We start from the raw sequence: 22,013 nt of genomic DNA, 5'->3' as shown, positions 1-22,013 counted from the left end.
TGGGCTTTTTTTTTCTTTCCTCTCAGTTATGTTGCCCTCTGAGATGCCAAAACTCCCCACAGACCCGCCTGTGAGAGGGTTTCCTGCTGTTTGGAAATTTCTCCTTCACGACTCCCTCCCCAGGTCGGGTCTCCATCCCTAACTCTTATGTCCCTCTTTTTGTCTTTTGTATTTTGTCCTTCCTCCTTTTGAAGAGAATGGGCTGCCTTTCTGGGTGCCTAGTGTCCTCCGCCAGCATTCAGAAGTTGTTTTGTGGAAGTTGCTCAGCATTCAAATGATCTTTTAATGAATCTGTGGGGGAGAAAGTGAACTCCCCATCCTATTCCTCTGCTGTTTTGGGACTCTCCCCCACAAATGATTATTTTTAAAATATAACTCTGTGAACCAATCTGAACTATGCTGTTGCACCTAGAAATATGTATTCATAATGGCCCAACTCTATATAATATTACATGTTACTATATATAAATATATAACAGATGGGAAGTTTATATTTGTGTGTGTAGGATAAATGAGCTTGTAATGTACAGGTTTAGGCAATGTGGTATAATGTTGAGGCCAAACATCCCAAATTGGAATCACTGTACCTAGGGACTTAATTCTAGCTCTGCCACTACGTGACTTTTTGACTTTGACAAGTCACTTTCTCTGGATTCAAAGTATACTCATGTATTAATAGAGGAAATAATTTTTGTGTTCCCTTTCCAACTTCTGAATTTACAAATTTGAATATGCATAAGCATACAGGTGTGGGAACTCTAAGGCCAGTGTGCACAGCCACACAGGTGAGTGCCACCCAGTTCTGGGGACCCATTTGCCTAGACAGTTACAAATGAGACCCCTTGCAGCTGTGTTCTAGACAGGCATACCTTTTCCTATACCTACACCTGTATGTATACATTCAGGAGATATTAAAATGTGGCATCTACTTTTTATTTGTGTTGTTACCATTTTTGTAACCTCTGAAACCTCTTGAAGGTAAAGAAAAAAAAAGTAGAAATCCTTATAGCTGAGACTTAATACTCTCATCCTCGCTACTTCTAGAAGATGCTATGATATGTTTAAATTTCATTTGTATTATAAAATTACTTGATTTCTGACCATCAAGTCCCCTGTATCGAATAAGGAGTGCACTGACAGTGATTTGATGCAGAATGAATCTTACTCATGCATGTGGTTGCTAAATTAATCTCAAAGAAATAAAGTTAAAGCTGATATTACCAGTTGCTGGGCAAATTTGTCAAGATATAAAGCATGCTAAAACAGGTAAAACAGGAGAGAGAAAGATGGGTAATAAACAAAGTTCTGTTCTTGTTTGGCCAAAATGACAAATGCAATTCTGGAGTTTCTGGAATCTTTTTTCTTACCAGTTATTAGAAAGCGGCCAGTCTCTTGTTATGCCAATTAAAGACAAAAACCAACAAGATGCAAGCTTGCATTGGAACAAGAATCTTTATGTCTAGAGTAACAATATATTTTGCTTTGCTCTCTCTTTCATTGGTCCCCATCTTAAAACAGGATAATATTAACTTCTACCTCATAGTATGTTTAATGATTAAACTAAAAGCTCTTTGCACAGTGACTGGAAAACAGTAAGTACTCAGTTACTATTAGTTGCTCTCCTTTGTATTTAATTGAAATTCATTAGCTCATTTGAATTGTGATTGTGGTCACATGTTGATTATCCAGAGATAGTGGTGTTTAGTCTTTGATAGTAAATAGTATTATTACATTGAGCTCATTGATCTTATCCATCTTTTCTCCTTTGTTCTATGTTAGTTTCTCTCCTCTTCCTCAGGCTCCTCCGTCTCTCTTGCTCTCTTTTATTTGTCCTTGTTTTTTTTTGTTTGTTTTTTGTTCTTTAATTTATTACCTTCGTTTTAGTTTACTGTGTGCTGGTTCAAATAAGATTGCTTTTTTAATTGATTGGGAAAACCTCAATTTTCTTATGTATAACATGAGGGAGTTGGATTGAACCAACCTACAGTTCTCTCCCACGCTCAGATTTTGAGGCTCTGTGAATCTGTATGATATGGTAATATGAATGTTACAGGAGCAGAGGAGAAGAAAATATGGAGAGTCAAGGAGAGATGTCCAACTAGCTTGTTTCCTGGTGTGAAAAGTGTGTTCCAAAAAATCCCCATCCTACACAATAGTGTGCAGAAGTGCTGAGGGTTAGTTTAAAGACATTAAGGTGAAAGACTGGGGAAAAGGCCGAGGTAAATGACAAAAACAGTACTTTTAAGGCATCTAATCCCTTCTCAGAGGATGATAAGTTAAAATATACAGCAAAATCCTTGCATTCACATAGTATCTATTGTGTTGTTTAGTCACTAAATTGTGTCTGACTCTTTTTGCAACCCTATGGACTATAGCCTGCCAGGCTACTCTGTCCATGGGATTTCCCAGGCAAGAATACTACAGTGAGTTGCCATTTCCTTCTCCAGGAGATCTTCCCAGTTTACATTTTAGTTCTATTAAAATCTCCATTTCAAAGGATGTTTTGAAAGATTGCAAAAAAGAGAAGGCAAGAAAGTGGTCCTCTTAACTGTAGTTAGCAAAGTATGTGATTTAGTGCACAGATTGCTTCCTGGTATTCATTCAAGATTAAAACTAGTAAAACTTTTCTAAGGTAATATGCAACATAAAAGAAGTGAAAGTGAATGCCAGTACAGGAGTGCTGGTTACTAACAACTTCAATTTTGATTTTGAAATATTCATTTAATTTTTTTACCAGGAAAGCTTACTTGGTTTCAGTAAATCCACATTCTAATTCTATATTTCAATTGTTCTTGTTGTTGTTCAGTCTCTCAGTAATGACCGACTCTTTGCCACCCCATGGACTGCAGCATGCCAGGCTTCCCTGTCTTTCACTATCTCCTGAAGCTTGCTCAAACTCATGTCCATTGAGTCGGTGATGCCATTGAACCATCTCGTCCTCTGTCATCCCTTTCTTCTGCTTTCAATCTTTCCCAGCATCAGGGTTTAAAGTTCAGTCAATTGACACAAACAGTATTTCAACTGACTGAACTTAAAATCTCCTACCAGTGGATGTTACCGCACAAATAAATTACTAAATTTTGTTTTTGTTTAATTTTGCTTTTGCAGCTTTTTTTCACTTTTCACTTGATAAAGTATGATTTTCAGAAAGATGAACCCATTAGAGATGAGCAGGGCTGGTGCAGTGATGTGAAAAAAGGTAAGATTAATGTATTTGAAGATGCCTCTTCAGGTAAATTTTCTGAATTTCTCTTTAGTTACTGAATTTAGAAAAGAAAGAGTGGTTATTTCTGATATGTATTTGGATTTTTAGTGCAAGTAGAATGGTTTAATTGTTAAAAGTTAGAGGCCCCATGTGGGTCACTCAGATGGTAATTACAAAAATTTTCAAGTGATTACTGTTGGGCTTAAAGTTTTCTTAATCCACCACTCCTACAGTCGCATATGTCTAATGTCCTATGTCATCAAGATATAAAAATGAATGGCACTTTATGATTCTATGTACAGAGGAAAGTGAGACAGACTTGGATTTAAATCTGGGCTCTCACACTTAGAAACTATCCAACTCTGCGCAAATCACTTAACTCATCAAAGTCTCATTTTCTTTATATGTGGGGTAGCAGTGACAACATTTTTTCATTAGGTTGCTGTTGACAGCTAAAAGAGATGATGTTTGCAGAGCCCCGTGGAAGGCCTGGCATGTAGCTTGTTACCTCCCTCCCTTTCTCTTCATCATCCAGCTCCTCCTTCTCCAAGCTAGTCTTTCTTATAGTTTTGGGTTAGAAAATTTTTAATCAAAGCAAGTGCCCCAATTAACTAGCAGCTGCATATAATGAAGGTAGAAAATTAAATGTAGAGATGTGCCCTTAAAATTGCTTTGAGATCTAGTCTGAGAAAATCAGGCCATAGTTACTTTTTATTGCCTCATAATGTTTCAACTGTATTTCAGAAGATGCCTTCGAATATGGAGATAAAGTTCATAGACCTGTTCCCTGCCTCCCCTCCGCCCCACACTACCTAAAGATTGGACAAAAAGATGAGCCTTATGTATTAAAAAGCAAATACTCCAATCCTCTGAATTTCAGGTCTAAGAGCATTTATCAAATGTTTTTTTCTAATTCAACTCCATAGACAGTTTCTTCTAAGGAGATTGAAAAGACCTTTGTTTATCCACACTGTTCTAGTGTGTTTTATTTATTATATTTATCATAATATGTGATATTGGAACTTGGATCCCCAAACTGCTTATGAAATTTCAGGGTTTTTTAGAAGCAGATTGTCGCCAAATATCCACTTTATAATTTTGCAGTTCTTGAAAAGGTTTGCTCAGTTTTTTTCCCATTGAAGTGTTGTGTCTTTGTGCTTTCACTGCAGTGAGGCATGGGTTTGCTCGCTCCCTAGTCAGGGAACCAAGATCCCACATGCCACGCAATGTGGCCCCTCCAAAACAAAATCATTGTGTCTTTCATAAATTATTCCTGAGAGGGAAAGATAAGAATACACTCTAACCTTTTTAAGCATTTGCAATAATTAATTTGTCAGGTAAGGAAGTATCACCTGTGTCCTGAAGAAGAAAAAGAAAAAAATATAAATTTTAAGGAAAATATAAGAGGCTTAGAAAATTCTGAAATGTATATAGGAAATATAGATGGATGGAATAAGCAAGGGAGGAGAACCTTTGGAGTCAGATGAAAGTGAAAGTAAAAGACGCTCAGTTGTATCCGACTCTGCAACTGCATGGACTTTACAGTCCATGGAATTCTCCAGGCCAGAATACTGGAGTGGGTAGCCTTTCCCTTCTCCAGGGGATCTTCTCAACCCAGGGATAGAACCCAGGTCTCCCACATTGCAGGTGGATTTTTTACCAGCTGAGCCACCAGGAAAGCCCAAGGATACTGGAGTGGGTAGCGTATCCCTTCTCCAGGGGATCTTCCCAACCCAGGAATCGAACTGGGGTCTCCTGCATTGGAGGTGGATTCTTTACCAACTGAGCTGTCAGGGAAGCCCTGGAGTCAGATGGAGGGAGGCATGGAGTCAGATGGAGGTGGTTGAAAAAAACTTCAACATTTGGCAGCTATGTGAAAGTGAAAGTCACTCAGTTGTGTCCAACTCTTTGGGACCACATGAGCTATATAGTCCATGGAATTCTCCAGGCCAGAATACTGGAATGGGTAACCTTTCCCTTCTCCAGGGGATCTTCCCAACCAAGGGATCTAACCCAGGTCTCCCACATTGCAGGTGGATTTTTTACCAGCTAAGCCACAAGGGAAGCCCAAGAATACTGGAATGGGTAGCCTATCCCTTCTCCAGCAGATCTTTCCAACCCCAAAATTGAACCAGGGTCTCCTGCATTGCAGGAGGATTCTTTACCAACTGAGCTATTTTTTCCCCCTCAGTTTCTTCACCTAAAAAATGAAGATAATAAGAGGGCCTGACTCAATAGGTTTCTGATGAGACGGAGATGGAATACATATGTAAACTTCTCAGAATAGTGACTGGTACCCAGAAAGTGCTCCTAAAGTGTACCAATGGCAGTGATGATGATGATGATGGTATTGGTAGTGAGTGGTCTCTGCTGAAGCAGGGCAGGCGAGTTTCAGCAAATGGCTTGTGCCCTGGGAACCCTCAATGTCCAGAAGGAGTGAAAGCAGCAAGAGTTGGAAAGAGTGTTAAAATAACAGAAACTATTTTAGAGTTTGCTGGAATATAACCTCATCAGACTCATCACACAGATGTTAACTGTCTTCACAGTGGCCACAATAAGTCATTGGCCTTGAAATCTTCTGGGGAAGTAATTGCTGGTCTCCTTTGTCTTCTACTATTAGACGTAGCTTTTTACCTTTCTGAATGCTGAGCAATATCTTGATTAATTTGACTATACCTGATTAAAAATTATTTTAGGTAATGTGTCTAAATATAAGTAAAAGCAAAAAAATTCATGGCTTATCTCCTCTTTTGAGGATTTCCAGAGGAATAAGCATTTTCTTAAACTTTTAATAACATACCAATTAAATAAAATCTAATATTATACAGAAAGATCATAGAGACCTGAATTTGAGTTCTAGGCCCCTTCCTTTCTATCTGTTGAATTTTACTAATATACTTCACTCTTTTGGGCCCTAACACCTTCCCTGTGAAATAGGGATTATATTGATCAACTTCAAAGACTCTCTCTGAAAGAGTAATGACAGTTGCATTTCCCATGGGGGTTGCTCCATAGTAAGTGCCCAATAAATAAATATTGCCACCATCATAATCTTATTTAAAATCATCATTTTCATTGTTATTTATATTATGGCCATTATTATTGGTGTTGGAATCTATGTAATCCAAAAACATAGCCATTAGTGAATCCTCTCAGGATGTAAAATAAATTTAAAATTACTTTTTTTACATTCTATTTCCTTTTTGTTAGCTTTTCCAGAGTTATTTATACTTTGGTAGTCTGTAAAAGGGTGTGCTAGACTTAGGCACCCAGAGTAATTGATGTCAAATATAATAAAAATAAGTTCAGAGGAAGGAAGGAAGGATAAGCTACACTGGATGCATTGGTCAGATGTAACAGGGCACACACATAGTGTGTGGAATAATAGTTTTAATCACATCACTGAAAATGCCTCTCTCTCAGGGGAACCTGGACTTCTCATTTCTCAAGTGAATGAAAAGAATCCCTTCTTTGGCTATGCTGGGAATAAGAAGCAGACAGAAAAGAAACTGCTTTGTGATGTTTTTAAGAAAGGAGATGTTTACTTTAACACAGGAGATTTAATGGTCCAAGACCAGGAGAATTTCCTTTATTTTTGGGACCGGATTGGAGACACTTTCAGGTATGGAATAGCATTGGTTGCAAAGCTTGTTTTTCGATTGTGAACACTGCTCTGAGGCAGGCTCCGTGGAAACATTATACACCACCTGCTCTCTACCTGCAGGGCACAGAGTGCTTTTATCTCAGTAATGGCTCCCCGTTTAAAAATTCACTGCCCACCTGTTTCTAGATTGAAACATATGTTACATTTTGATGTCATTTTTATAATTAACTTAATGAATCATTTGGATCACTTGGGTCCGAATCAGTGACTTTTTTTTTTAGAATATGATACTGGCAGACTGATGTGAAGTCTAAATTGCAGGGTTAAAACAGAAAAACAGTCAAATACTGTCTAATTCTTGACTTCATGGCAAAAATAAAGAAACAGCAAAATTTATCTTTCTTATAAGTTTTTTAAATTCTTTATCTTAGGCTTATTAATTTATTTTGCTTTCTAATCAATGACTGTAGAACAGTGGAGGACCAGATTATAGACAGTCCAGAAACATCCTTTTTCCTCACCTTCTTTGTGTCATGTTAGAAGGGCATCTTATGCAAAATCATTTTTTAAAAATATTCATTCATATGCATTAAAAGAGCCAAAGAGGTTAATCCCTAGAAATTAAAGAGGTGCAATTAGCTGAAAGACTATAACTTTCCTTTCAGGTTTTCTATCATTATAGATAGAGAATGCTTTGTACTTAACTGTTATTATCAATATATTACAAAGCAGAGAGATTTGTAGTTATTTTTATGACATTTAAAAAAACATTTACAGTGAGCAATTTATACCAATAAGACAACAATTGGTATACAATAAGATAAAGTAATTTTAACTGAAAACCAGATACTGATTTTGCTGACTTACAAAGTTCTTCCTTAGAAATGTCTTTCATTTTGAAAACTGCCATTATTTTTGGTAATTAGGTGCCTGCACAGAGCCAAATGCAGGGCACCGAAACTTAAAACTGGGTGCCTCGTTCTTAACATATAGGGGTATTAACTGGAACTTGTTTTTGTTTAGGTGGAAAGGGGAAAATGTAGCAACCACAGAGGTTGGTGCTATCATTGGAATGCTGGATTTCATACAGGAAGCAAATGTCTATGGTGTGGTTGTGCCAGGTATGAATACCTGGTTTCAGGTATGGGAGGGATTCTTAGAATGAAATGAAACTTTTCTTTCATTTGCAACAATCTTGCTAATTGAACCTTTCATTTTTCACATATTAAGATGTCTTAGTTTGGGCTGGCAAAGTGATGTCATAACCCCAAGCTAGCAAACTTCATGGTCACACCTGGGAAATGGTACCAATTGCATTCTAATGTATGTGTGTATTTTTAAGCAGATCTTTTGAAAACTATGGTCAAGGTATTTAGTGCTAGAAATAGTTACAGCTTTTCAGTGGCCTATTATTTTTCTCTTGATGATGAGAGAAATGACTAGAATTTATACATACCACAATGTGTAATGACTAGATGACTAGGGTTTATACATACCACTAAACAGGAACATGTTCTAATTTAAATGTTTAATAACATTGACTTGTAGTTAAGTTGAATCTTTTTCAGAAATTATTTTAAAACCTGTTTGGCCTCAACTTTATAAATATGTATATGAGTATTGTCTCATTTTGGTGAAAATGGCAAAGAGAAGTAACCAACTTGAAATCACAGTATAGCTATTCCCTTCACCATGTTTCTGTGTTGTTTTTTTCTAACAAATGACAGTATGTTCCAACTGATGTTTGCATGTGCAGGGGATACTGATGGTGGGGATGTTTGGATGGGGCAGCAAAAAAAAAAAGTCTGTTTAATAGTCTCTGGGTCCTGGGGAAATGCTACAAGAAATTCCGAACCCCTGGTGAAAAAGATGGGATGTTAAGCAGTAAGCGATCTGTGAATTTAGTCATGGAAATATCAGTCTCTAGTTTCTTATTTTTTTCATTGATACTTAACATGACATTAAAAAAATATATTTGTCTTTAAAATGTTTCCTGTTAATATTTCATATTAATAGCAATGGCATACAAATTATGGGTAATTTATTGTGTTTTCTATTCCATCTATTTCATTTTTGAAGTGTAGGTAATTAAACATAGATTCTGCACTTTCTCTTTCCTAAATCATTTCTAGAGAGTAAATCATAAGCTTAAGGAAAGACCCACTCATTCATGCTACTGTTGCATTGTTATTAATGCAATAGATGTAATGTCTATATTTGTAACAGTGTATAATGAACAGGGTTTTTTTAAATTCACCTACTGCTTGTAAAACTAACTCTATTACAAACTTTTTTTTTTTTCAGGTTATGAAGGAAAAGCAGGAATGGCTTCTATTACTTTAAAACCAAACATGTCTTTAGACTTGGAAAAAGTTTATGAGCAAGTTGTTACATTTTTACCAGCTTACGCCTGTCCACAATTTTTAAGGATGCAGGTAATTTTACCTACCCCTAAAATTTAAGACCAGGAATTTACAAGATAGTTTAATTACAAAATAATACTTACCACTTAGACAATATGTTCATTTTGTTTTTATTAGGAAATTTCAAGAACAATGAAAAGTCTTAGGATGCTAATTTATGCCATATTTGAAGCCTAATTACAGACAGTTCAGTTCAGTTCAGTCGCTCAGTCGTGTCCGACTCTGTGACCCCATGAATCGCAGCACGCCAGGCCTTCCTGTCCATCACCAACTCCCGGAGTTCACTCAAACTCACGTCCATCGAGTCAGTGATGCCATCCAGCCATCTCATCCTCTGCCGTCCCCTTCTCCTCCTGCCCCCAGTCCCTCCCAGCATCAGGGTCTTGCACAATAAAATGCTAGCGTCTTTGCCCTTGTCCTATTTGTTGCCCTCCTCCTCTTCAATCTGGATAAATAATGGTCCCCGTGATGGAGGCAAGACAAACCGACATCTTACACATGCTTTTGCGCTTTATGAAGATACTTGATGCTGTATATCTAAAATTAGATTCCACCAGGCCGCCTCAGAGTATCTGCAGAATGTGTGTAGACCCTCAAGGCAACTGACTTTAAGCAATTTTGCTTTTAATTTTTATGCTCATTCTGTCCAGTCTCCCTCAGTGACTATATATCTTGGGGGAATTCTGAACTCATTTGTTTTGAAAGGTGTGTGTGTGTGTTAGCCGCTTACTCGTGTCCAGCTCTTTGTGACCCCATGGACTGTAGCCTACCGGGCTCCCCTATCCATGGGATTCTCCAGGCAAGAATACTGGAGTAGGTTGCTATTTCCTTCTCCAGGGGATCTTCCTGACCCAGTGATCAAACCTGGGTCTCCTGCATTGCAGGCAGATTCTTTACCATCTGAGAGAGAAGTCCTGTGCGAGATGGGCCCTCTCTTGTTAGGTTGCTGGAGAAAAGTCCAGTAAAAAGAAAGCAAATTTACTCAGCTACTAGGTAACTTTGCAAGCTCATTTATTCAGCCATTTATTCATATAATACTATGCCTCAAAAATAACTTCCCAAAACTAGTCCTCAACATCTCTTAACATCAGTTCGGTCACTCAGTCGTATCTGACTTTTTGCAACCCCATGGACTGCACATGCCAGGCTTCTCTGTCCATCACCAACTCCTGGAGCCTACTCAAACTCATGTCCATTGCATCAGTGGTGCCATCCAACCATCTCATCCTCTGTTGTCCCCCTCTCCTCCCGCCTTCAATCTTTCCCAGCATCAGGGTCTTTTCCAATGAGTTGGTTCTTCACATCTGGTGGCCAAAGTATTGGAGTTACAGCTTCAGCAACCGTCCTCCCCATGAACACCCAGGACTGATCTCCTTTAGGATGGACTCCCTGGATCTCCTTGCAGAGACTCTCAAGAGTCTTCTCTAACACCACAGTTCAAAAGCATCAATTCTTTGCACTTAGCTGTCTTTATAGTCCAACTCTCACATCCATACATGACTACTAGCAAAACGATAGCTTTGACTAGACAGACCTTTGTTGGTAAAGTAATGTCTCTGCTTTTTAATAAGCTGTCTAGGTTGCTCAGAGCTTTTCTTCCAAGAAGCAAGCATCTTTTAATTTCATGGCTGCAGTCACCATCTGCAGTGATTTTGGAGCCCCCCCCCAAAATAAAGTCTGTCACTGTTTCCATTATTTCCCCATCTATTTGCCATGAAGTGATGGGACCAGATGCCATGATCTTGGTTTTCTGAATGTTGAGTTTTAAGCCAACTTTTTCACTCTCTTCTTTCACTTTCATCAAGAGGCTCTTCAGTTCTTCGCTTTGTGCCATAAGGGTGGTGTCATCTGAGTATCTGAGGTTATTGATAGTTCTCCCAACAATCTTGATTCCAGCTTGTGCTTCATCCAGCCCAGCATTTTGCGTGATGTACTCTGTATATAAGTTAAATAAGCAGGGTGACAATATACAGCCTTGACGTACTCCTTTCCTGATTTGGAATCAATCTGTTGTTCCATGTCTGGTTCTAACTGTTGCTTCTTGACCTGCATTACAGATTTCTCAGGAAGAGCGTCAGGTGGTCTTGTATTTCTGTCTCTTTAAGAATTTTCCACAGTTTGTGGTGATCCACACAATCAAAGGCTTTGGTGAAGTTAGCAATGCAAAAGTAGATGTTTTTCTGGAACTCTTGCTTTTTCGATGATACAGCAGATGTTAGCAATTTGATCTCTGGTTCCTCTGCCTTTTCTAAAACCAGCTTGAACATCTGGAAGTTCACCATTCACGTACTATTGAACTCTGGCTTGGAGAGTTTTGAGCATTACTTTGCTAGCATGTGAAATGAATGCAATTGTGCAGTAGTTTGAGCATTCTTGGGCATTGCTCTTCTTTGGGATTGAAATGAAAACTGACCTTTTCCAGTCCTGTGGCCACTGCTGAGTTTTCCAGATTTGCTGGCATATTGAGTCAAGTACTTTCACAGCATCATCTTTTAGGATTTGAAATAGCTCAACTATTTCTTATCTTAACATAATCATGTAGAATTTTTCTGGGTTTATGTGTCATATCACTGTTAGATCCCTAAGAGAGCAACAGCTGACTTAATATTGTTTTTTTAAAGTATTTGCTCAGTAATTGCTGTGGCCAAGTCACTGCTTGGTCAATGAGATGTCTCATCTAAACTGTCACAGATACATCTCCATTGACATTATATTTTAAGAGCTTTTACATATATTATCTCAGATTATTTTTATAGCAATGCTCTGAAATGATAAATGTAGTCCAAAGTGCAAGTCGCTCAGTCATGTCCGACTCTTTGTGACCCCGTGGACTTTACAGTCCATGGAATTCTCCAGTCATTATGAAGAAGAAGTAACACATTTTTAATTGAAATTTTTGAAATAATTGTAGATACACATGCATGTGTAAAAATCAATACAGAAAAATCATCTGTGCCTTTTACTTAGCTTCCTCTAATGGTTCCATTTTTCACAATGATTATTGAATATTGATAATGATACAGTCCACTCATTAAAATTTCCTCTGTTTTTACTTGTACTCATTTGTGTGTATGTGTGTATCATTCCTTACATTTTTATAACCTTTATGGCTTTTATCAATTACCATAGTCAAGATGTGAACAATTCTACTACCACAATGCTCCCTCTTGTTACTCTCTTATAATTCCACCCAGCTCTCTTCTGTCCCTCCCATCTTGCCCCAGAAGAATATATTTTAATGGAGTAGAAAGTTGATGGATCAAATAATATTTTAAACATGTATCTCCAAGGGCAACTTAAAATTCACGATCATTAATCAGAAGAAATATTTTGGGCACAAGACTCCTCCAAAGATTAAGTCAGTCTTGTACAAATTTAGAAGATATTTTAGAATCATTAAACACCTAAAACGCATGATCCATGAGTTTTATGTTTATTATAGTATTTGCTATAATGTCATGCATAGTGCATGATAGTTGGCAGCACAATTATTTAATAAATAAATAAATAATTTAATAAATAAATTAATAAATTATCTGATCTAAGTAATGCAAAAGTATAAGTTACATCTGGCAAAATGAATAGGATGACTATCTTATTAAAATTTTATTTAGCACATATTTTAAAAGGATCCTTTTGCCAATGAATGTACAAAAAATTTTTAAATGTGATATTACTCATTATGGCCTAGATGCAGTTAAACCGGTCCTTTCAGTCTGCTTATGGAAGAACAAATTGCTATCATCACTCTAGAAAATAATTTGGTAAATGTGTGATCACACTCTTAGAATCTGCATATATTTTGATTTTGTAATTTCAGTTCCAAAAATTTACTCTTAGGACATAACTAAAGATGCACAAATGTTATGTATAAAATGTTATTCTTTATAGTAGTAAATTTTTTTTTCTGTTCTCTATAAGTTCAATAACAAGTGTAAGGTTAATTAGCATATTATAATTAGAGGAACTCTTATGAAACCATTAAATTGTGATATTTTGATGAAAATTACCTAATCTGGAGAAAAATATCTAGTATAATATTTTTGTTATTAAAAAAAAAAAGGCAGAACATCAAATTTTATGTAGTGAACTTCTAGTTTTCTAAAAGAGAAAAAATAATATATGCTTCTACACAGTTACATCTAATTCTGTGATGACAGTGTGGGGTAGGGGATGAGATTAGAGAAGAAGGTTCAAAGAGAAGTAGATTTAGTTGAATTAGCTCATAAGGATGTGTAAAAATGGCCAAACTACTCATAGAACCTGTGAGTTATATGGACCCTACATGTTATCTGACTTAAAACAAGGTTGCTTCTTTATGCCTGAAACTACCACACAGATCCTTTAAATTCCTTGTCTCCTTTAAATTCCTTAAAGCAAAGATTCATAAGCTTTCTAGATCCATAGCACCTTAGTAATTATTTCATAGCACTCTTGGGTCAAAACCTACAGCCTCCCTGTGGCATCTGTCTGCAATGCAGAAGACCCAAGTTCAATCCCTGGGTTGGGAAGATCCCCTGGAGAAGGAAATGGCAACCCACTCCAGTATTCTTGCCTGGGAAATCCCATGGATGGAGGAACCTAGTGGGCTACAGTCTATAGGGTCGCAAAGAGTCGGACATGACTGAGCGACTTCACTTGGGTCAAAAGAAATACCTAAGCATTCATTTATTCAGTAGTTAGGACAAAGTAAAATAAATATTTAGGTCTAATAAATTAGTTGCTATTTGTAAAGATAATGCATATAAGTGGAAAGAAAATGCTTTTATTTCATATTTAAATAATCAGATGTATTAAGGAGATGTTATGTTGGGTATTACACAGCTCCTCAAATTTTGGAGTTACATTATATTGAACAGGACCAGACTAATTCCATACTCCACATTGATTTTTGGTTATGCTTGCTTTTTATGATAGCAACCACTGAAAACCCTATTTCCCAGAGACATGACATCATGGGAAAAAATGTATCACAAACTAATATTGAAACCGTGAACTGTTCAGTACCTTGAGCCAGTAGTTTTCTTATGTGATATCAGATGTCACTGGATTTACCTTGAAAAATTTAAATATCCCATGGAGACCCTGGCAATTCACTGAGGTACCATGAAGCACCTCGGTGTATAGTTTGGGAACCCAAGTTTTAGATTATTCCTTATACTCTCTGGTTCTTGCAGGATTATTCCTTGTGGAATAGATTGCTGTCTTTTGTAACTTTTATCTCCTTACAGTCTAGTAGCATTCTTTGTACATGGTATTGTATTGATGTTGGACTGGAGAGATAAATCTATATGTTTTAGACATGTTTGTAATCAGTTGTAATCAATTAGTAACTATATTCATACTTCTTATATATTGAATGAAGTTTACAGGAAAATCAAGGTAAAGATTTAAGTGTTCTAAAGGGCACTTAGAATTTAAAAATCTAAAAAATTTTAATGTTAAATTATTAGTAGTAAAAATAGAGATGCTTACTGGACATAAAAATGTTATAATTAAATATTATGCTCTGTATTATTGAATATTTTATTTGTATATTATAGGTAATGTTAAATGATTCCACTAATCCAGGTCATTGCTTTATAGGAAAAGATGGAAGCAACAGGAACATTCAAACTACAGAAGTTTCAGTTGGTGGAAGAAGGATTTAGTCCATTGAAAATTTCTGACCCACTTTACTTCATGGATAACTTGAAAAAATCATATATTCCCTTGACCAAAGAAATTTATGATCAGATAATATTAGGGAAGATCAAACTTTAAGATGTTTTTATATATGGGATTTTCATATGCTGCTTAGGAGGAATGAGAGAAGAGTGATTCTTTAATATGAAAAGGGGGACTGACATTAATTATACATGTGCTGTATTTCCTTAATATTAAACAGTTTTTCCTTAATTAAGTAATAATTTACACTTGTCTCAATTGATAACAAACTTCAGTTGATTATTCTTTTTATCTATATGGGAATCCAGTGCATAAGTAAATATCTGCCTTAAAGTTTTTAAATAATAAACAAGTGGTTAACAATTTAGACACATGCTAAAAATGTACATATTAATATTTAAAATTTCTAGTTTTGAGTGAAGGGTTGAATTTTACTCAAATATTTGATTTTTATGTGCCCTGTCTTACAACTCAATAAAACTATCCTTATTAAGGTGAGTTTTGAGGTTTTGTTTTGATGTTTTTAATTGTAAATTTTCATTCAAAGGAAGGTAACTGACTAAATGCATGCATTCCTGTATCCCCTTTCCTAAATTCACATGAAGAGGCTAGAAGAAATGTAAAAATATGAAACAATAAAGCAGGAAAACTGGTAAGCCCCAAGCATTTAGGAATTTGGGGAAGATATATAAATGGGATCAAGTTGATGCTAAAATCCAACAGAGCTATTCTGGTGGTGGTTTAGTTGCTAAGTCACGTCCAGCTCTTGCGAACCCACGAACTGAGCCCACCAGGCTCTTCAGTCCATGGGATTTTCCAGGCAAGAATACTGGAGTGGGTTGCCATTTCCTTCTCCAGGGGATCTTCTGGACCCAGGAATCAAACCCAGGTCTCCTGCAATGCAGGCGGACTCCTGCATTGCAGGGAGATTCTTTACTGACCGAGCTACGAGGTAAACCCTCAACAGAGCTATAGAAACCACCAACAGTACAGGGAAATGATACACTAGAATAGGACCCATGTGTTAACACCAAGATCAGATGCATAAAGGCTTGAATGTGAACAGGTTTTCTGAGTAGTTAACCAGGAAATGTATCACAAGAGTTGTGTAATAATCACAGTGGTACTTATCTCCATCTGAAAGCACCAGGCTCCAGAGTTTGCCTGAAGCCAAAAGCAGGTGAAAGACTCTCTTATCAAAGTAAGCTAACTTCCTCAGGAGTGGGTGGTGGAGCTGGTCTTAAAATACTGTATAGCACAGGGAACTCTGCTCAGTGTTATGTGGCAGCTTGTATGGGAGGGGTGTTAGGGGGAGAATGAATACTTGTACATGTATGGCTGAGTCCCTTTGCTGTCCACCTGTAACTCTCGCAACATTGTTAATCAGCTAAACTCCAGTACAAATTGGAAGTTAAAAAAGAAGAAGAAAAAAATCAGGCCCAGCAGGCAACTCCTTTGCCCATAAACCTAATTCTCTGTACAACCAGAAGGAAAGTTAGCTTTGCATCCTGTTGCTTCCCCATGCTAAATGTTTATTTTGGCTGGAAGAGAAGTTGCAGATAGTTCCTTTTTGGCATTATTAGAAAAATGTATATATTATAAAGGTAAAATATTTTTTAAATGTAAAGATTAATCATAAGTAGCATATAAACAAAAGGTCATACTTTCTAATGATGAAAATGAAAGGGAAAATAATGTCAACTTTGAAAAAATCCATAATTTTAAGAGAAAAATTTTAAATCAATAGGAATAGAAAAAGTTAAATAAATCTAAGGGTATCCATGCTCTTACTGTGTAAATGAAAATGGATTATTGTCTTTATTAAAAATTTATTAAGTAAATGAAAGTTTTATTTAATTTTTGTATCGGTTATCTGACTGTTATTTATCTTTCCCATTAAAAAACTGTTTTGCTTTTATGTTTATATTTTTAAATTTAGATTAAAATGCTATAAATTTGAATGAACTTTTTTTTTATACTAATTCATAGCTCCTTAAAATCTTTGAAGACTAGATTGAGAGACAAGATGGTGGAGTAGAAGAACATGAGCTCACCTCTTCTTGTAGAAACACCAAAATACAGCTAACTGCTGAATAACCATCATCAAAAAACCAGTGGGATCTACCAAAAAAGATGCCCTGCATCCAAAGACAAAGAATAAGCCACAACAAGATGGTAGGAGAGGTGCAATCATGATAAAATCAAAGCCCATACATGCCATGTGAGCCACCCACAAACTGGAAGATAATTATTACACAGAAGTTTTCCCACAAAATTAAAAGCTCTGATCCCTACAGTAGGCTTCCTATACTGGGGGTGGTGGGGGGCAGGGAGCGGTCTGTCATTGGGAGGAGAAACCCCCAGAGGATCTGGCTCTGGTGGTCAGTGGAGTTGGAGCTCAGGAATTCCACAGGACTGGGGGAAACAAAACACTCTTGGAAGATGCATACAAAGTCTCATGCACACCAAAGCCCAGGGGGAAAAGCAGCAACTTCATAAGAAACTGGACCATACCTATCTGCTACTATTGGAGGGTCTTCTGAGAAGGTGCAGGTTGGAGGGTGGCATGGGGGGCGGGTGCAGTTCACTGCTGGGACAAAGACAGTGGCAGCAATAATTCTGGAGAGTACTCATTGGTGTGAATCCTTTTGAAGGTCACCATTTTCTTATCAAGATGTAACACCACACAACAGTCTGTAGGCTCCAGTGTTGGGACTCGTCAGGGTAAATAACCAATAGGGAGAGAACACAACCCTACCCATCAGCAAACAGGCTGCTTAAAGTCTTCATCAGCACTCAGCTATTCAATAAATAAGCTCCCTGACACAGCCCTGCCCACCAGTGGGACAAGACCCAACTTCACCCACCACTGGGCAGTAACCAGTCCCTCCCACCAGGAAACCTGCACAAACCTCTTAGCCTCATCCAGCAGAGGGCAGACACCTGAAGCAAGGAAAACTACAACTCTGCAGCCCACAGAACAAAAACCTCAGTCATAGAATGTCACATAAAATGAGACAGCAGAGGAAGATGTCCTAGATGAAGGAACAAGGTAAAATCCCAGAGCAACTAAATGAAGTAGAGGTAAGCAATCTACTGGAAAAAGAATTCAGCATAATGATAATGAAGATGACCCAAAATTTCAGAAGAAGAATGGAGGAGCAGATTGAGAAGATAAAAGAAATATTTAACAAAGACCTAAAGAACAAACAGAGAAGAACAATACAATAACTGAAATGAAAAATACACTAGAACAAATCAATAGCAAAGTAACAGAGGCAGGAAAATGGATAAGGAACCTGTAAGACAGAATGGTAGAATTTGCTGCTATGGAACAGAATAAAGCAAAAAGAATGATTAGAAGCAAAGAAAGTCTAAGAGACCTGTGTCAGGCTGTGTCAGTTCAGTTCAGTTCAGTTCAGTTGCTCAGTCATGTCTGACTCTTTGCGACCCCATTAAATGCACCTAAATTTGCATTAAAGGGGTCCCAGAAGGAAAAGAGAGAGAGAGAAAGGAACTGAGAAAGTGTTTGAAGAGATAGTAGCCAAAAACTTCCCCAACATGAAAAATTAAACAGTCACCCATGTCCACAAAGCACAGAGAGTCCCAGGAAGGATAAACCCAAGGAGGAGCAAGCAAGACACATAGCAATCAAGGTGACAAAAATTAAAGATGAAGAAAAAACATTAAAAGCAATGTATAATGTATAAAAGAATTCCCATAAGGTTACCAGCTGATTTCTTAGCAGAAGCTCTGTAGGCTGAAAGGGAAGGGCACAATATATTTAAAGTGATGAAAAGATAGAACAACCAAGAATAATCTACCAAGCAAGGCTCTCATTCAGACTTGACAAAGAAATCAAAAAGGTTATAGACAAGCAAAAGCTAAGAGAATTCACCACCACCAGACCAGTTTTGCAACAAGTATTAAAGGAAGTTCTCTAGGTGAAAAAGAAAATGCACAAGTAGAAACAAGAAAATTATGAATGGAAAAGCTCACTGGTGAAGACAATCATATAGTAAAGGTAGGAAATAATTCATACACAAGTATGATATCAAAACCAGCAATTGTGAGGAGAGCACAAATGCAGAATATTGGAAATGCCTTTGAAGTGGAAAGACCAGCCACTTAAAACAATCTTGGCTATATATAGACTGCTTTATCAAAATCCCATGGTAACAACAAATTGAAAATCTACAATGGATACACACAGAAAATAAAAAAAGAATCCAAACATAATACTAGAGTTAGTCATGAGATCACAAGAGAAGAGAACAAAGGAGGAAGGGAAGAAAAAAGACCTATAAAAAATACATCCAAAACAATGAACAAAATGGCAATAAGAAAATACATACCAATAATTGTCTTAAAGAGATTAAGTGCTCCAACCAAGAGAGATAGACTGACTTAATGGATATATAAATAAGACCTGTATGTATGCTACCTACAAGAGACCCAGTTTAGATCTAGGAAGACATACAGACTGAAAGTGAGGAGATGGAAAAAAGTATTCCATGAAAATGAAAATCAAAAGAAAACTGGACTAGTAATACTCACATCCAACAAAATATATTTGGAAATAAAGACTGTTACAAGAGACAAAGAAGGAAACTGCATAATAATCAAGGGATCAACCCAAGAAGAAGATATAACAATTATTAATAAATTTGCACATAGTATTTCAATATTTAAGGCAGATACACACAGCCATAAAAGGACAAATCAACAGTAACACAGCCAGTGTGGGAGACTTTAACACTTTCATCAGTGGGCAGATCATCTGGACAGAAAATCAATAAGGAAACACTGGCTTTAAATGACACATTAAGCCAGATGGAAGTAATTGAAATTTAAAGAGCATTCCATCCCAAAGCATCAGAATACACATTCTTCTCAAGTGCGCATGAAACAGTCTCCAGGCTTGATCACATGCTGCACAACAAAGTGAGCCTTGGTAAAATTAAGTAAATTGAAATCATATGAGACATCCTTTCCTACCACAACTCTATGAGATTAGAAATCAACTACAAGAAAAAAACAACAACTAAAAAACACAAACATGTGGCAGCTAAATAGTATGGAAGAACTGATGTTGAAGCTCCAATACTTTGACCACCTGATGCAAAGAACTAACTCATTGGAAAAGACCCTGATGCTAGGAAAGATTAAAGGCAGGAGGAGAAGGGGATGACAACCAGATGGTTGGATGGTGTCACTGACTAGTTAGACATGAGTTTGAGCAAGCTCTGGAAGTTAGTGAGGGACAGGGAAGCTTGGTGTGCTGCAGTCCACGGGGTCACAAAGGGTCAGACATGACTGAACGACTGAACTGAGCTGAACTAAACAACCAATGGATTACTGAAGAAATCAAAGAGGAAATCAAAAAATACCTAGAGACAGATGAAAATGAAAACACGTGATATAAAACCTGTGGGACAAAAGCAAAAGCCGTTCTAAGAGGGAAGTTTATAGCAATACAATCTTAAATTATTTACTTAATAATTTACTTGAATTATTTACTTAAATCTCAGTAAATAAAAATCTAAAATCAACAACCTTAACCTTACACCGAAAGCGACTAGAGAAAAATAACAAAACACAAAATTAGTAGAAGGAAAGGAATTATAAAGATTAGAGCAGAAATGATTGAAATAGAGATGAAGAAAACAATACAAAATATCAATGAAACTGAAGGCTGGTTCTTTGATAAGATAAATAAAATTGATAAACCTTTAGCCAGACTCATCAAGAAAAAGAGGTAAAGAGCTCATATCAATAAAATTAGAAACTAAGAAGAAATTACAATGGACACCATGGAAATACAAAGGATCAAAAGAGACTACTCAAGTAGCATGGTGGTAGAGAATCCACCTGCCAATGCAGGAAACACAGGAGATGCAGGTTTGATCCTTGGATTGGGAAGATCCCATGAGAATGAAAAGGCAGCTCACTCCAGTATTCTTGCCTGGGAAGTGAACAGAGGAGTCTGGTGGGCTGCAATCCATAGGTCAGAAAGGGCTGGACACAACTTAGTGACTAAACAAAAGCAAAATGCAAATAATAATTATAGCACAGACAATGTGAAATTCATTGGAAAAATTATAGATATTTATGAAGCACTGGGGAGAGAAATCTTAAAGTTCTTTACAAATTAGGAAACTGCAACTTAAAATAAGGATGAGATACTTTTTACCAATGAGAGTTGAACAATTATGAAGATAGGAGGGTCTAGAGCTGGCAGCATACTAAAAATAGAACTCTTATAGGTATTGTTGGTAGGCCTATAAATGAGTGCAACTTTCTGGAGAATAGTACCTGTCAGAATATAAAATGCATATAACTTTGACCCAGCTATTCTACTCCTAGGAATAAAAAGTTATTGATAGTGAGCCAGTTTTTATGTTAGATTAGATTCAATTCAGGGCAATATTATTAATTGAAGACAATCTAAAGATAGAGAAAACTAAATAAATATGGGTAGAATCTATATTTTGTGGTGCTCTGCAATGATTGCAAAGATGTGACTAAAATGTCAGTATGTGGTAACGTGGAATCATTTCCATGTTATATGAGTAAGTATAGAGTTTGCAGAGAGTATCATTTGTTAAAAATACATTGAGAAATACAAATATTTGCAAGGACATTTTCAAATAGACTTAATTGATTAAGAAGTATAGAATTGGATGGGCAATGGGTGGGTTTTTACTTTTTACTCTATATCCTCTGTGTCATTTGAATTGAAAAACTCTGCTTATGTATACTTTTAAGAGAGCTTAAAAGTTAACTATCTTGACATCTCTAAGGAAAGCATAAGATAGCAGAGAATTGAATTGCGTTATTATAGGAGAAAATGTAATATACTCAACCTTTCTCAGTAGAAATAATTTTTAGGTTGTCATCTTCTCTTTCAATATATTTTACTTCCCTGTAGATTATATCACTTCTTGACATTAAATAAGATGAATTAAGATAGTTCAAGAGAAGAATTAAAAAAATTGGTATTTTTTATAAACTTCATACATGAGTTTTATCTTCTTGAGGAAGCACACTCTGGCTATTAATTCTGCCTACATTTCAGTTACTTTGCAAGTAAATTTTAAAATATATAACAGAA

General features: G+C 36.6%; 1 protein-coding gene across 1 annotated transcript in view; it reads left to right on the top strand.

The window, feature by feature from the left end:
- Window positions 1-15,397, top strand: part of SLC27A6 (solute carrier family 27 member 6) — a 90,967-nt gene extending 75,570 nt beyond the window's left edge. The window contains exons 6-10 of the mRNA XM_055548421.1: window positions 3,109-3,199; window positions 6,629-6,827; window positions 7,833-7,930; window positions 9,114-9,244; window positions 14,819-15,397. Coding sequence (XP_055404396.1) covers window positions 3,109-3,199; window positions 6,629-6,827; window positions 7,833-7,930; window positions 9,114-9,244; window positions 14,819-14,995 — 696 coding nt within the window. The 3' untranslated portion in view covers window positions 14,996-15,397. The remainder of the gene's footprint in view (window positions 1-3,108; window positions 3,200-6,628; window positions 6,828-7,832; window positions 7,931-9,113; window positions 9,245-14,818) is intronic.
- The last annotated feature ends 6,616 nt before the right edge of the window (window positions 15,398-22,013 follow it).

Source organism: Bubalus kerabau, chromosome 1, assembly GCF_029407905.1.
Source record: "Bubalus kerabau isolate K-KA32 ecotype Philippines breed swamp buffalo chromosome 1, PCC_UOA_SB_1v2, whole genome shotgun sequence".
Classification (NCBI taxonomy): Eukaryota; Metazoa; Chordata; class Mammalia; order Artiodactyla; family Bovidae; genus Bubalus; species Bubalus kerabau.
This window is presented reverse-complemented; position numbering and strand designations above follow the sequence as displayed.